This window comes from Henckelia pumila, chromosome 2, assembly GCF_033568475.1.
Source record: "Henckelia pumila isolate YLH828 chromosome 2, ASM3356847v2, whole genome shotgun sequence".
Lineage (NCBI taxonomy): Eukaryota > Viridiplantae > Streptophyta > Magnoliopsida > Lamiales > Gesneriaceae > Henckelia > Henckelia pumila.
The window spans coordinates 111,371,561-111,386,278 of record NC_133121.1 but is presented as its reverse complement, the minus strand read 5'-3'; the positions used below and the strand labels follow the sequence as shown (position 1 = coordinate 111,386,278).

Here is a 14,718-nt window from a genome sequence, read left to right as displayed (position 1 = left end):
TTTTAAAAATAAATAATTACGAAATTTTTTTTATACAAATTATGAAAAAAAAAATTCATAATCATATTTTAAAAATAAATGATTACAAAATTTTTTTTAATACAAATTATGAAAAAAAAAATTCATAATCATATTTTACCAACACTACCAAAATACAGCTAAAATGAACTACGACTATATATGTGGGGAAGTAATTTCTATGTTCTATTAACGTGGACCCCAGTAAGCGCTGGCGTGCGTTGAATATAAAGAACCAAGAAGATGAAATTGAAAAAGCGAAACCAAAATGTGTTCCCACAAACGGAGCCCACAAATTTTGTAAGATTCTTTAATCTGAAGCCGGTCTCTTCGAACTTTCCTTTGATGCTTCTTCGACATTATCACTGCAATCATTCAAATTATGCACTAAAATACACGTTCCACAAGCCAAGAAAACCCACATACATGTGTGTATTTGTATTTTTTTTCTTGTCTAGCTATCAGCAGCCACCTTTACTCAGGTTTGATTTGATTTTTGACTTACATAATTGATGACCTGTATTAATTTCCCTGATTGATATATGTTGGTATTTATTCTTGGTTACATATTTGTAGTTAAGATGCCAGCGTATCTTGAAGTGTCTTCGTTGGGTTCTAGTATTTTTTTTATTAGCCTTTGGTGGGTTTGTGATATCTGAAGTTTAGAGTGCGTGTTGTGATTTGGGGGGTTGGCCTTTAGTATGGTCTTGGTCAGTCAAAGCGTGTGGCAGGATCTTCATAGTTCCTGGATGATCAATTAAAAGTCTGATCGAGATACCATCTGTTTTGGTCTGGCTTTTTTCATGAGTTTCCAGAAATTTATTGTGAATTTTCGTTTCTGAGGTTCAAATGTTTCCTTTTGTCGCAGCTGCTTGACCCCTGTCAACCTTTTTGGTTTGTTTGTGTGAAGGGAAACTTGAAGTCAAGGGAGAAGATTTTAGTTCCTCGTATTGAGCAATCACACTTTTGCTTCAAGTATATTGTAAGAAAATTGGAAGTGATTCGGAAATTCGAGGTGCCGATTTGATCTTTCCCTTCATCAGTCTGGGATTAGTTTGTGGAGATTTTGAAGTCGAAATGATAGTTACATTTTGAGATTGTTCTTGAATCTGGCTTGATTGCTGTAAAATTAGGGTCCAGCATGTGCAATCCCACCGCCGCATATCTTTCGATTGCCCAACTGCATCTTGTCTAATGTCCTGCTTACTTTTGGAGATTCATAGCCGAGGATGCATCTGCTATCGTTGTGTTTGAAAGATGGAATCTTTATGTTACTCTTCGCTGAAAATTTTATTAACTTTTTTAAGCCTACTTGTGCTGCTAAAATCCCCCATAATATCTGCTTCGGAGTTTTCGAAGCAGCGGAAGGCATGTGGAAAATTCCATGTTAGGCACTCGGGTGATCCTGGCCATGAATTGTTTTTTGTAGATGGGAAATTGGTGGCCAGATATGTATTCTGTGATGCTCTGGAAGACGATTATATGAGACATTGCTTCTTTACAAGAAACATTGGAAAACAGTATTGTGGATTGGATTTTGCAGTTGGTATGCCCCATCTTACAATTTTCTCCTTTTCTTTTCGTTAGTCAATTTTATTTACCATCATAATCTATTTTCTTAGATTTTATAAAACTAGTGCTGTTGTAAGGCAGGGCTTATGTCTATTGTATTGCAGAAAAGTTGCATTCTCACGTGGGAAGAAAATTTTTAAAAACTGTGGTTAGTGAAGAAAGTGGTGAGCATGATAACAATAAAGCATCTCAGCGTGGTATAGATAACCACACCGATATTTCTCTATTGAATCCCAAAATGCTAGCCATGGCGGTGCCAGTTTTCTTTGTTTTAAGTTGTGCCTTAGTTTGCCCATGCTTCCAAGCAAGGAAAAGGGAAACCGGGCACAGCGTGCTCTCAAAGGAGCCTAATTCAAGTGAGTTGAATCGGTTTTTTAATTTTCCAATGTTTACATTGAGTTATCGTAAATTGAATCATCTTGCCTTCATAAATCCAGTTGAAAGATAGTCAAACTGGTTAACTTTGGATTGGACAATCATATTAGTATTGGAAGTCTTTTTTACTCGTTTGGGAATTTTTTAGAGCTGCCTGCGCGGCATCAACGAATTGTCCATGTGGCATTTCACGTATATAAGCGTCCATAAAATTTCGTTTGTCTGTGTGTTTGTGCATGTACTCAGATGCACAGCACTTTTGGTGAACTAACAATTTTTCCATGCCTTTATCTCACTGTGCGGGAGGTGATAGTTACATGGTTTTCTCTATCCCTGCAGTTGATTCAGTTTCGTCTTTAGAAATGAATCCCATGTTTGAAAAGTTTCCGGGCAGTCCACTGAGAGTACCACCCAGTCCATTAAGAGTGCCGCCCAGTCCTTCAAGATTTTCCATGTCACCAAAACTTAATAGGCTTGGATCCGTCCATCTAAATATGAGCCAAGTTGCCAGGGCAACAAATAATTTCTCACGATCTTTGAGGATAGGTGAAGGAGGGTTTGGAACAGTCTACAAGGCTGAGCTACCAAATGGTGAGGTAGTTGCCATCAAACGAGCAAGAAAGGTACAGATTTACCTATTTCTATAGTAACCTAATGTTTGAGCCATCTACTTGAATCATGTTTTTGCTACAGTAAATAATCATAACGGTCACTGCAGAAAGGCATGATCTCAATGTGGGTGGTGAAGAAGAGGGTATTATGGAAATTGAAGGGAAAATTGGGAAAATGGACCCGGCCAACCATTTTTTTAAAAAAAATTACTTCAAATGCACGTGGGAGGTCTTTTGGAGGAAAAATATGGTTGACCAGGGTTTAGGAAAAAAAAAAACCCCAGAAATTTACAGATTTTCTCCTATGTGAATTTATTGGTCCAGAATTCTATCCCCATTCCCTACATGTGTAGATCATTAGTTAGATTTATTTGGACGGGCTGGACAACCTTTTGCTATTATTTCAAATGCTACCTGTTTTCAGTTGATGCTGACTTTCCCATGGATGATGTTCAAAGTAACTTTTGGCCCCATCTTGTATGTCTATTGATGAATAATTGGCTATATAAATAAATTTTGTCAATCAAATATTCAAATGTTTCTTCGCTATGATATTCTATCTGATATTTTTTTCTCTTTTTGGTGTGAAAACAAATGAAGCAACAGGTTGAAGCTCTACAGAGTGAGTTTAGGAGTGAAATTGAGCTTTTGGCAAAAATTGATCATCGGAATCTAGTCAAGCTACTTGGCTATGTTGAAAAGGGGAATGAACGATTGATTATCACAGAATATGTGCCAAATGGTACACTTAGAGAACATCTTGATGGTAAAGCTTAATAGATCCTACAATGTCGCCAATATTCCTTTTATTGTTACAAAATATAATGCAGTTTTTGTGCTAATATTTACTTTGTAGGTCTTAAAGGAGGGAAGATATTGGATTTTAATCAGCGGCTTGAAATTTCGATTGATGTTGCTCACGGCCTGACCTATCTCCATTTGTATTCTGGTAACAACTATTTCTACATATTCTCAAAATAAAATAAAATAAAACTACTTCTACATGGTGTGTTTGTTTTGGCACCTCTTTATATATATTTGAAAAAAGAATGAAAAAAAAACATTTTATCTGGTTAATTATTGTTTACTCTGATGTAGAGAAACAAATCATCCACAGAGATGTGAAGTCCTCAAATATTCTGTTGACTGAGAGTGTGAGAGCCAAGGTTGCAGATTTTGGATTTGCCAGACTGGGAGAAGACTCGGACAAATCGTATGTATCAACCAAAGTAAAAGGAACTGTTGGTTACCTTGATCCTGAATATATGAGAACAAATCAACTTACAACCAAAAGCGATGTATACTCATTTGGGATATTATTGTTAGAAATTTTAACTGGTCGTCGACCTGTGGACTTGAAGAGACCACCTGAGGAGAGGGTGACAATTAGATGGGTAAGCTTCTCTCTGTACCTGACTAGGTTATTTGCCTTACTCACTGTGCAAAACACAATTTTCTTGTTTTTTTGTCCTTTTGGACGCCCGTAAATATTTGAAGTCTAAACTCCTCAACAATGTGGTCTAAATTCTTACAATATCTCCTATGCTTAAGAACCTCTGAAAAACTAGCCAAAGTGGAATAGCTCTGACTCGCCTCTTTGATTTGGTTTGATAATAAGATCTTGAAGTTAAAATTTTTAAGCGATTCAAAATTGTTTGCCTGCAACATTAATTTGTTTAGTGCAAAATGTTTTGGATGGTTTTTCACCTTAACAGCTTGGATTTTGTTTGCTGAACTCATGACATGGAATGCATGTTATGTAGGCTTTCAAGAAATACAACGAAGGACGATTCATGGATTTGTTAGACCCTTTGATGAATGAAGCTGTAGATAATGAAATACTGGCGAGAATGTTCAACTTGGCCATTGATTGTGCAGCACCCACACGAGCTGATCGTCCGGATATGAAAGTAGTAGGGGAGCAGTTGTGGGGAATTAGGATGGACTACTTGAGAAATGAAAGGAGATAGATATCGAGATGATGTCCTAAACTAAGATACTCGGTGCTCGATGTATGCTCAATTGTTGTTCTTGTTTGATAGGAGATTGGATTCACAGGTTGTATAATTTTTTTTTTCCAGATTTATAGATCATGTGGATTACAGTTTCTACATCTTAGAAATGAATTGTTTCTTATTCATATGATGTCCTTAGCAAAAACACACATCAGTTGTTCACAGTAATTGCCTAAAGACAGGATCGAGGAAATCGTATTGCATATGGTTCGTGTAGGAATCAAGCAAAACTATTTCTTTTGAACCAACCAATTTGTGTACACATGAAGAAACATTAATGTAGCTATCCCATCAGTATATTCCATATGTTGCTACATCAGTTCCCATACATTATTCAAATAAAAATAGTTTTGGAAGTCTGTAAAAGTCCCACAATTGCTTGCGAGCCAGCGAGCATGTACATACATACTACCCTCTAATTTCATTGCTATGATGAGCTGTAATCTACCAATGCACTACCACTAGAGAACGAAACAGTGGAGCTAAGGTTGAAAGCAATATGCCGTGCATTATTGCATTCATTTCAAGAATTCTAATGGCTCTAATACGTAGAGCCCTCACTCGAGTCAGAACTGTCTAAAATCCTGTGAGTCCGCCGATCAAATCGCGTTGCTCACTTTCCTGAGTTCTTGGATCCTCAAACTATTGATGCAAACAAAGAGTCATTATGTTCGAGTGACCTCTCTGGCTTTCTGTTCTGGAGAAGTGGAGCAATATCGTATTCTTTTATGTTTTTCGTCTCTCCGGCTGGACTCCTCTGGCTGCACCGGAGCAAGATTTGCAAAACATCCCTCATATTCGGCCTGTTCGAGGGAACACTACCAGTACAGATGATCCCCATTTTAAGTACACAGGTGATTTCATCCATGTACTGAGCCTCTTTTATATCCTCATCCATTGTATCGGCTAAATTTTTACCTTCTTGAATGTGACGCCAAGTCCATTCAACTAGAGACGAGGTCTCGTCTCCATTATGAGCTTCCTTCCCTGTTACCAGCTCAAGTAGGATGACTCCAAAGCTGAATACGTCGATCTTTTCATTCACTCTTCTCGTTTGAGCATACTCTGAAATTTATTGAGAACAACTGATTTTTTAGAAGGAAATTTTAGGAAAAGAATTTCAAGAAAGTGGAAGAAAATGAGTACCTGGAGCGATGTATCCAATGGAGCCAGCTAAGGCCGACATGGTGTTCGGCTCAGAATTCTTTATCAACGTTCTTGCTAGGCCAAAATCTGCAATCTTTGCATTGAATTCTGAATCTAGTAAGATGTTACTTGATTTCACATCTCGATGGATGATAGGCGGTGAACACGCGTGGTGCATGTAGAATAGACCTTGAGCAGCTCCAATGGCAATCTGTAGCCTCTTAGGCCAGTCCAATACCACATGATGAACTGAACCTGAGAAAGAATATCGTCTCTTTTTTCCATGAAGCCACCTATCCAGGCTACAATTTTCCATGTACTCGTAAACGAGAAGTTTTGATTCCTCACTCGAGATGCAGCAGAGTAGTTTCACTATGTTGGAGTGTCTAATCGAGCCAAGTGTATCAACTTCTGCTAAGAATTCTTTTTCGAGCTTCTGATCCAATTTCGTTGTGTCCCAAATCTTCTTAACCGCAACAAACTCACCTGATTGACGGATGGGAACACGATAGACTTTCCCGGACCCTCCACTACCAATTAGATTGTTATCTGTCAAACTAGATAATATGTTTCTTTCTGTGAAGCTTAACCTCTGGAATGAAGTGAGTTTCCAAGTCGAGTCCGATATATGCTTTCTCTTTTTGTAGCTTCTGAACAAAAAGAAAGCGTACAAGATAGCCACTAGGAAAGCAAGTGCTGCTACACTCGAGACTGCAGCAACAAAATGAGATGAAACTTTTTTCGACTTTTTGGTCTGAGTATCACATTGACTGATGCCTAGTGAAGGGCTATTTGCGCAAAGTCCGGTATTGTTCAAGAAACTTCTGTCAAAAGCTGCATTTTCAAGCTCAGATGGAATTTCCCCGTAGAGTTGATTGGAGGAGAAGTTGAGTGAAGTGAACTTCAAACGTCCAATTTCAGTTGGAATTTTCCCCGAAAACTTGTTTCTTGACAAGTCCAAGTCCACCAATTGTGGCAAAAGACCAAGTGATTCAGGGATTTCACCAGAGAGCTGGTTTCCGCTGAGATTCAGGAGTGTGAGAGACTTCCATGAGATTATATTTGATGGAAGATAACCAGAAAGCTCATTTCCATCCAACGAAAGAGTCGCGAGCGACTGAAGGCCAGTCAATTCTTGAGGAATCACACCAGTCAATAAATTGTTACTGGCTTTAAACACCCTCAAATTCTCCCAAGAAGATATTTCAGCTGGAATTGGACCCTGAAACTGATTGTTCTCCAGATCGAGCAACGATAATTGAGGGCTGATTTTAGTTGGGAGCTGGCCAGTGAAGTTATTGTCATTTAGCGTCAACAATGACAAAACCACTGATGTCCATAACCCATCTGGGATTTCACCAGAGAGACTGTTTTCATGCAAGCCAACAGCTATCAAACTGTTGCAATCACCCAGAGACACAGGTAATTCACCGGATAAGTTATTCTGAAAGGCAACCACCCCTTGAAGTGCTTTATTAGCACAAAGATATTCCGGCAATTTACCGACGAAGTGGTTTTCAAATACTTGAAATTTTCTAAGCTCCGAGTATCGGCCAAAATCTGGAGGCAATTCGCCTGATAGATTATTGCTGAACAGATTGAAATCCATAAGCTTGGGCAATCTACCAATACTTGGAGGTATTACACCAGATAATTGATTGTAATACAAAGCCAAACCAGTAAGGTTAGTTAACTTTCCAAAATCATCCGGTATTGTCCCTGTCAAGTTATTACTGGAAAGATCAAGAACCTGCATCCCCAAACATTCAATCCTCCGAGGAATGGAACCAGACAATCCATTTTTGAAAAGAAACAAGTTTTTTAAGTTCTCGAGAAGAAAGAGACCATCTGGTATGCTGCCATTCAAGCCATTATCAGATAAGTCAAGAAACACCAGAGCTGGCATGCTCCCAATACTTTGAGGGATTTCTCCGATCAAATTTGTTCCTGTCATGTAGAAATTCTTCAGTTTCTTTAACAGAGTGAAACTTGACGGGATTGTTTGTGGTAAAAACCCATTAAGACTCAAGTCAAGCTCTTCAAGATTCGACAGGTCGCCAATATCTTGTGGCAAAGAACCATTTAACAGGTTTCCATAGAGATGAAGAGTTGTAAGACTTGTGAGGCTCCCGATGGCCGAAGGGATATAACCACTGAAATGGTTGTTTCCCAAGTCTAAATACAGAAGCCGAGGCGAGAGCCGGTTGATATCATCCGGTATTGCTCCAAAGAACGAGTTGTTAGAGAGGTCTAAATACTCGAGATTGGAACAACCGTAAAGAACAACAGGGAAATAACCAGAGAAAGAGTTGAGTTGAAGCTCAAGATGTTTGAGATTACTAAGGTCGCATATGAATGCAGGGATTGTTCCGGCAATAGTTCGATTCGTGATCTCGAGTCCCGTGACTGAGCCATTGGTGCAAGTGATTTCAGACCAGGTGCAGTGGTCCGATGAGGGTGTCCAGTGACCGAGGGAAGTGGGATTGGACCAGTTTTGTTTCAGTTGAAGCAATGTGTCGAGTTCTTGATTTGGAACAGAATTTTGGGCTATTCCATGAAAGGGCAGAGCAAAGAGGAGGAAGATGAGAGCAGAGAGGAGGTGGATATGGGATGGTTTCAGGGTTGATTTGGTCATTTTTGGAGGTGAATTTACAGTGAGTTGATGAGTCTTGTGAGGGAGAAAGATGAAGATGGAAGTTATAGTATTGCGGGAATGGAAGTTGGGAAAAATTAAAGGATATTAGTCGTTGACTTGGAAAGCCTTGTCTGAAAGTTCAAACAACCTTGTCATTACTGTCTAGATTTAGATAGATTACATAAAGATCCATTTTCATTCTAGAAAGTTTTATTCATATTTTACTGATTTGTTAATGCACAAAAACTCATTAGAAAGTCACTTCGTAAATCAATTTCATGAGACGGATCTTATATTCGATTGATCTCGTGAAAAAGTATTACTTCATAGTTCATATTCTAAAAATATTATTTTTTATTCAAAGTATGAATTAGGTTAACACATCTCATGAATATAACTTTGTGAGATCATTTCACCCGAGACTTGGTTTTGTTAATAATATATAAAACCATTTTAGAAAGGCGAGGATTTTTTTAAAAAACCCAATTTTTTTTTTAGTTGGGAGATATTTTGTTATACTAACCAAGTATCGAAATCAAACTTGATATTATGACATCAATATATATATATATATATATATATATATATATGTATATTTATATATATTTATATTTATATTTATATTATAGTCCGATGTTTATAATTTATTATAACCTTTTTAAAACCTTTTAATGATCAAATATTAAATCTAAACACACAGGTATCTTTCTATTTACAAAAGCAATTTAAACAATATATTTTTAACTCCAATAAAAATTTGTATTTTTTTAAAAGGAAAAAACAAAACAAAGAAAATTCGTGGTACTCTCTAAAAGGTTAGCAAGCATTACTAGAAGTGATTTACGTGAAGTCTTTACTCTCTTTTCGGATTTTAATTTATAGGTGGGCAGAGGAAGAATTTTGTTTACCCTTTTTTTGACATTTCAATTAATTAATATGAATCACATTAATCATAACAAAGCAAATCATATATTTAACAATATTTCAATATCCTTCGATTGAATACACGATGTGATGTTAACCAACAATCAGCGCCATATTAGTTAGTGTCTAGTTCTTGTCAATCTAATCAAAATTTTGATTAATTTCAAATATGATTAAAATCAAGGAAATACCATTTTGCACATTTTTTTACGTGAATTAATTTTAAAATTGCAACAATTTTGTTATTGATTATTGATATTGTACAATTTCCAAAAATCCTTAGTAAATTTTCAAAAAACATCATAAATAAAACGAAATATTTTTTTAAACCCTTTGCTGCCTCCCTTGGTGGAATTTGCTGGCCAACGATATTCACAAAACAACACCGGAAATTTCCAGCCGTGCGGCACATTAAACTAATGAAGAAAGTAGATTGTGTTCAAACCTAAGAAATTCGGTTGCCTTTGTTGAACGGAAGACCACTATTATTATTATTATTATTAAATTTAAAAGATTGACTTTGAATAAAGGACTCTCAAATCATCAGTATGGGCCCAAAAACTTGGTTGTGTATAAAACTACATCTCTTTAAAATAAAAAAATAAAAAAAAATAATACTTGGAAGATATACTTAGAACAAAATGCATAAATATTGATGTTACTTTATTTGAAAAGAGATATTGCTGCTTCTAGAATAATTACGTAATGTCTTACGTTTGTCCAGTTTTTCACTTTGTCAACAATCTTTCTAGAACGGAATTGATCGAATGAACATTTCCAAATGAGCAAACACACGACGACTCAACCCATAAAATGACCCATGAAATGCATTATTTTTTTAAACCAAGAAGTAGTTGTTTTAGTTATTGTAGATATGAGCATGACGAACTTGTCTCTATCAGTGAGACTGTATCTCGGATATATTGTCACACACCTCATGAGAGACCTCTCATAGGCGAATACTGGCTTCATTTGCCAAATCGTATCATCAAACGGTTCGATATTTTAACTAATCCATTTTTAGCAATTGTTTTATAACTTTTACACCTTGAACATACAACTCGATATCATTCAGCTTTCGAAATTTGAAAAAACAGATTATTGATCGTGTTTTCAAGAGAGGCAGTGTAACACCCGGTATTTTTTTAAATACGTAAATCCGCATGCATAATTAGGATATTTAATTATTTAAATTTTAGATTTATGGGTTAAATAATTATGTGAATTATTTGTGCATGATTTAATTTATTTTTAAGCATTTAACCCATAATTAGTAATTTTTATGATTTTTAGTATTTTAATTAATTGTTTTGATCGCGTAGACGGGACCGTGGACGGACGAGATGACAACTTTCCACCCAAATTATTTTATGAGCCTTTTTAGAGCCCTAAAATATTATTTTGAGTTTTATTATCTCAAAAATTTAAGTATTTAATTTTATATAATTTTAGGAGTCCATTTTTATTCAAAATAAGCCAAAATATTGAATTTTTAGTATTTTTAAAATTCCCTAAATTTGTAATTTCGGAATTTTTGTATTTTTTTAATTTAAATTATCAGATTGTAACTTTTATTTAGAGTTTTAAAATTTTATGTTTTATATTTAAAACTTTTAATTATTATTTCATTATCCTAAAACCTATTTTTTATTTAAAACTAAAAACCTAGACTAACCCTAAGCTACCCAAACCCACGATTTCCCTAAGCTCAGCCGCCAACCCCATTCAATATTCATCTTCTTCGGCCAGTCATCCCCAAGAAAACTCCATAGTCTCGGTCTTGAAGGTCCAAAGTTCATCGTCGTCGCCCCGTCGTCCCGGAATCGTCTCGCTTTCGGTTTTTCTCTTCGTCTACGGTGAAAGGCATGATTTTCTTCTCTTTTCAATCCTATATCAGTGTATGTATGTGTGTGGGTGTGTAGCATCGAGATCTATCATTTTTGACAGCAAGTTTTCAAATTCTTTCTCTTATGCACTCGGTTTTGGCTTTGTGATGTTCATGCTCACGTTTTTACTATCCATGGCTTGAAGGGGGCTGCTGGCTAGGTCCTACGGGGTCCCTAGAGTGTCTAGATGGGTCGGCTTTGGCTGGGTTGGGGCTAGGAGTCACGGCCGATCGAGTTTCAGAAGGGAAGCCATGGGCGCGCAGGTTAGGGTTGTCTTGGAAGAGGGTTCGGTGTTGGGGAAGGAGGCAGCATGGGGTTCGGGCCAGGGCATGGTTCGAACCGGCAGGACCCTGGGGAGGTCCTGCCGGCGGGGCTCCGGCCACGGTGGTCGGAGCTGGGCTGCAGCAGGCCGTGAAGGCCTGCTGCTCGTGCGGCCGCGGCAAGGGGGAAGAGGGAAGAATAGGGTTTTGGGTTTTTGGGTTGTTGGTGGATCCGGGTCGGGTCATGTGGTCCGGGTCGGGTCTAAAATAATATGGGTTAAGTTAGTTGGGTCCGGGTCCGGGTCCGGGTTATTTTAATTGGGCTCGGTATTTTTATTTTTAAGTTTTTAAGTTAATTAGGAGTTAAATGGGCTAATTAAATTCCCAAAAATTTAATTAGTACCATTTAATTTATTTGGGCTCCATTAAATTATTTTGGGTTAATTTAATTATTTTTGGGCTTTTATTAATTTTTATTTAAATTTTTAAGTTGGCCAGAAATTTTTATGGGCTTGGGAGCCCATGAAAGTTATTGGGCCTGTTATTGGGCTTTTGGGCCCATTGGGCCAGGGACAGTGTTATTGGGCCTAAATTAGTCTTAATGGGCTTTGGTTGATTTATTGGGCCTAGAAAAGTTGTTAATGGGCTTAAGTACACTAATGGGCCAAGTCTTAAGTTAATGGGCTTGTATGTCTAGGGCCAGCAGTTGAATCAAACCATGAGAAATTTCATGTGTCCTGAGTTTATATTTAATTATTTTATGCATGAAAAGTTATTTGAATATTTATATGATATTAGAAAATAAATTAAATATAAATGAAGGACACACAATTTATTTAAAGTACATGCATTCATGAAATCAATTTTTATGCTATGATTGAAGTTCTATGGTTGAGCAAATAAAATATTTTAGGTGGAAATTGAAGTAGTGTGGCCATTTATGTATGGGCAGTTTCTGCCATTTATGTATGGGTGGTTCGCCACCAGCCTCGTACGATGGTTTCTTAGACTGATCAGTCGCACTATAAGTATGGGTCACACTTACGGATAGGACCATTCGATGTTAAGAAAATAAGTGCTCAACAACTCAAGTATGTATGATATTATGTATGTTATGTATAATTCAGTGATTTCTTTAAGCAACATTTATGTTATTATTTTTGAGGCATGCTCATGCATTTATAGGTTAAGTATTATGTATGAAAGTGTATTAAATTATTTTAAACCCTTGTTAGTATGCATGTTGGGCCTCTAGGCTCACTACACTGATATGGTGCAGGTGAGTACGTAGAGGAGCAGGTTACCCCTACCGGTGGTGAGGACGTATGAGCGGAGCTGCAGTGGCCCCGTGACCGTAGTCTGCATCGTGCTAGTGTTCTATGCATGAATATTTTAAACACTATTTTATTTGAAGATTTTATTCCAGTGTTGAGATTTAAGTATTATTTTTATGCAACTTTTTAGTGTATGCACTGTTGATTAAATTGTTTTGAATTATTTTAAGTATTGCATGATTCAGACGTTTTAGTAATTATTTTTATGTTGCATAATTATTTATTAAATTTTAAATCTCTTTTATGGTTGTACATATATGTATGGGCATATATGTATATATATATATAAATATTTTACTTAGTATTTATTTTAAAATTAAAAGAAAAAGAAAAATTTTTAAATTTTCCGCATTTTAGAAATTTATAAGTTTGGATGTTTCAGTTGGTATCAGAGCACGGTCCTTGGAGGGGTCATTACTGCTATGCTAGCTCAGAAATCCACGCTATCGGTCTGTAAGTTTTAAGTGTTTATAGCATGATTTAATTCTTTGAATTTAAGTTAGCATTACTTTTAAACCACTTAGTTATGCATGGCGATTTACGTAAAGTAATATGTGGTGGTGCAGAATGCCTCCCAGACCAGTGAACCGACGTGGGGGACCTCCGCCTCCACCGCCACCTCCGCAGAATCCTTTATCAGCATTGGAGCAGGCCAATGCTAATATGATGGCGGGTATTACTGCTCTGTTGGAGCAGCAGGCTGCACGTCCCAGACTGTCCCATGAGGAGGACGTTGCTGAGAGGTTCCAGAAGAAGGGGCCCAAGGAGTTTGTTGGTACCACCGATCCTTTGGTGGCTGAGGGATGGATTCGCTCTCTTGAGTCCATCTTTGATTATATGGGGATCACAGACACCGACAGAGTGAGCTGTGCGACGTACATGATGAGAGGAGATGCAGCCCTTTGGTGGGAGGGTGCAGTTAGAGGAGTCCATCTACCTACACTGACGTGGACCGAGTTCAGGCGTATCTTCTACGCCAAGTACTTCACTGAGGATGTGCGCAGTCGCATGATCCGGGAGTTTATGAGTCTCCGTCAGGGGGACAAGACAGTGGTCGAGTATGTGAGACAGTTCGAGAGGGGCTGTCGCTTTGTGCCTATGATTTCTGATAGTCCACCAGAGAAGTTGAGGCAGTTTGTGGAAGGTTTGAAGGCGGATATCAAGCATGATGTTCGCATGGCAGACGTACTTACTTATGAGTCTGCAGTCAGTAGGGCCTTGCGTTCCGAGGAGGGTCGGAGAGAGATCCAGAGAGAGCAGCAGGGTAAGAGGCAGTTTCAGCAGACGGGGTATCAGCGACCATCTTCGCAGTCTCCTGCGAAGAAACAGTTTACAGGGTCATCTAAGGGCCCGAATCAGCAGAGGCCTCAGGGGAAGCCACAGCAGCAGACTAGGGGCGGGGCCCCTACTCCAGGGAGATATCCAGTATGTCCGAAGTGTCAGAAGATGCATTCCGGGCAGTGTCTTATGGGAGCAGGAGTCTGCTATCGTTGCAAAGAGCCGGGGCATCAGATTGCCAACTGCCCGCAGAGGCAGAACGTCAGTGGGCGAGTATATGTGATGCAGGCAGAGGAGGAAGACCCAGATACCTCCTTGATCACCGGTATACCTAACCCCTAGAACTTTTTCAATTCTTTGCTTTTGTTTATTGCGATTATATCTGAATGCCTGTTACTTGAGTTTAACTATCAGCATGCTAGAATAAGAATTTTGTTTCTTTGTGATTAGAATTAAGGATTGTAGTGTTTTAACCTTGGGAGCGTAGTGGTATGAATTTTTGGGAATCTTCTGCGTGCAGGGAGAATTCTAGTTGGAGGCAACTCCACGTTTGCGTTGCTAGATTCAGGAGCCACGCATTCGTTTATCTCCCGAGATTTTATCAAACGGATAGGCATTACACCGGAGGTTGTCGACTGTGGTTACGATGTTACCATGCCATCCG

The 14,718-nt window shown here is 38.0% G+C and overlaps 2 protein-coding genes across 12 annotated transcripts; one reads left to right on the top strand and one right to left on the bottom strand.

The window, feature by feature from the left end:
* Window positions 1–293: 293 nt before the first annotated feature.
* On the top strand, window positions 294–4,716 carry LOC140883119 (calmodulin-binding receptor-like cytoplasmic kinase 3). Of its 11 annotated transcripts, none has more exons than XM_073289458.1 (9): window positions 294–500; window positions 929–1,033; window positions 1,152–1,564; window positions 1,695–1,946; window positions 2,305–2,588; window positions 3,177–3,342; window positions 3,433–3,525; window positions 3,675–3,970; window positions 4,340–4,716. In XM_073289458.1, the coding sequence occupies exons 3-9, from the start codon at window positions 1,276–1,278 to the stop codon at window positions 4,544–4,546; spliced, it is 1,587 nt and encodes a 528-aa protein (XP_073145559.1). In that variant the 5' UTR covers window positions 294–500; window positions 929–1,033; window positions 1,152–1,275; the 3' UTR covers window positions 4,547–4,716. The 11 variants fall into 11 exon arrangements, with proteins under 11 accessions (XP_073145559.1, XP_073145556.1, XP_073145555.1 ...); XM_073289463.1 differs by having other exon boundaries at window positions 295–500; window positions 1,448–1,564; XM_073289460.1 differs by lacking the exon at window positions 294–500 and adding an exon at window positions 516–807.
* A 220-nt stretch (window positions 4,717–4,936) lies between these two features.
* Window positions 4,937–8,474, bottom strand: LOC140883118 (uncharacterized). The gene is made up of 2 exons (XM_073289452.1): window positions 5,738–8,474; window positions 4,937–5,656 (listed from the first exon to the last, which is right to left on the bottom strand). Exons 1-2 carry the CDS (start codon window positions 8,370–8,372, stop codon window positions 5,229–5,231), a joined length of 3,063 nt encoding a protein of 1,020 aa, XP_073145553.1. The 5' UTR covers window positions 8,373–8,474; the 3' UTR covers window positions 4,937–5,228.
* Window positions 8,475–14,718: the final 6,244 nt, after the last annotated feature.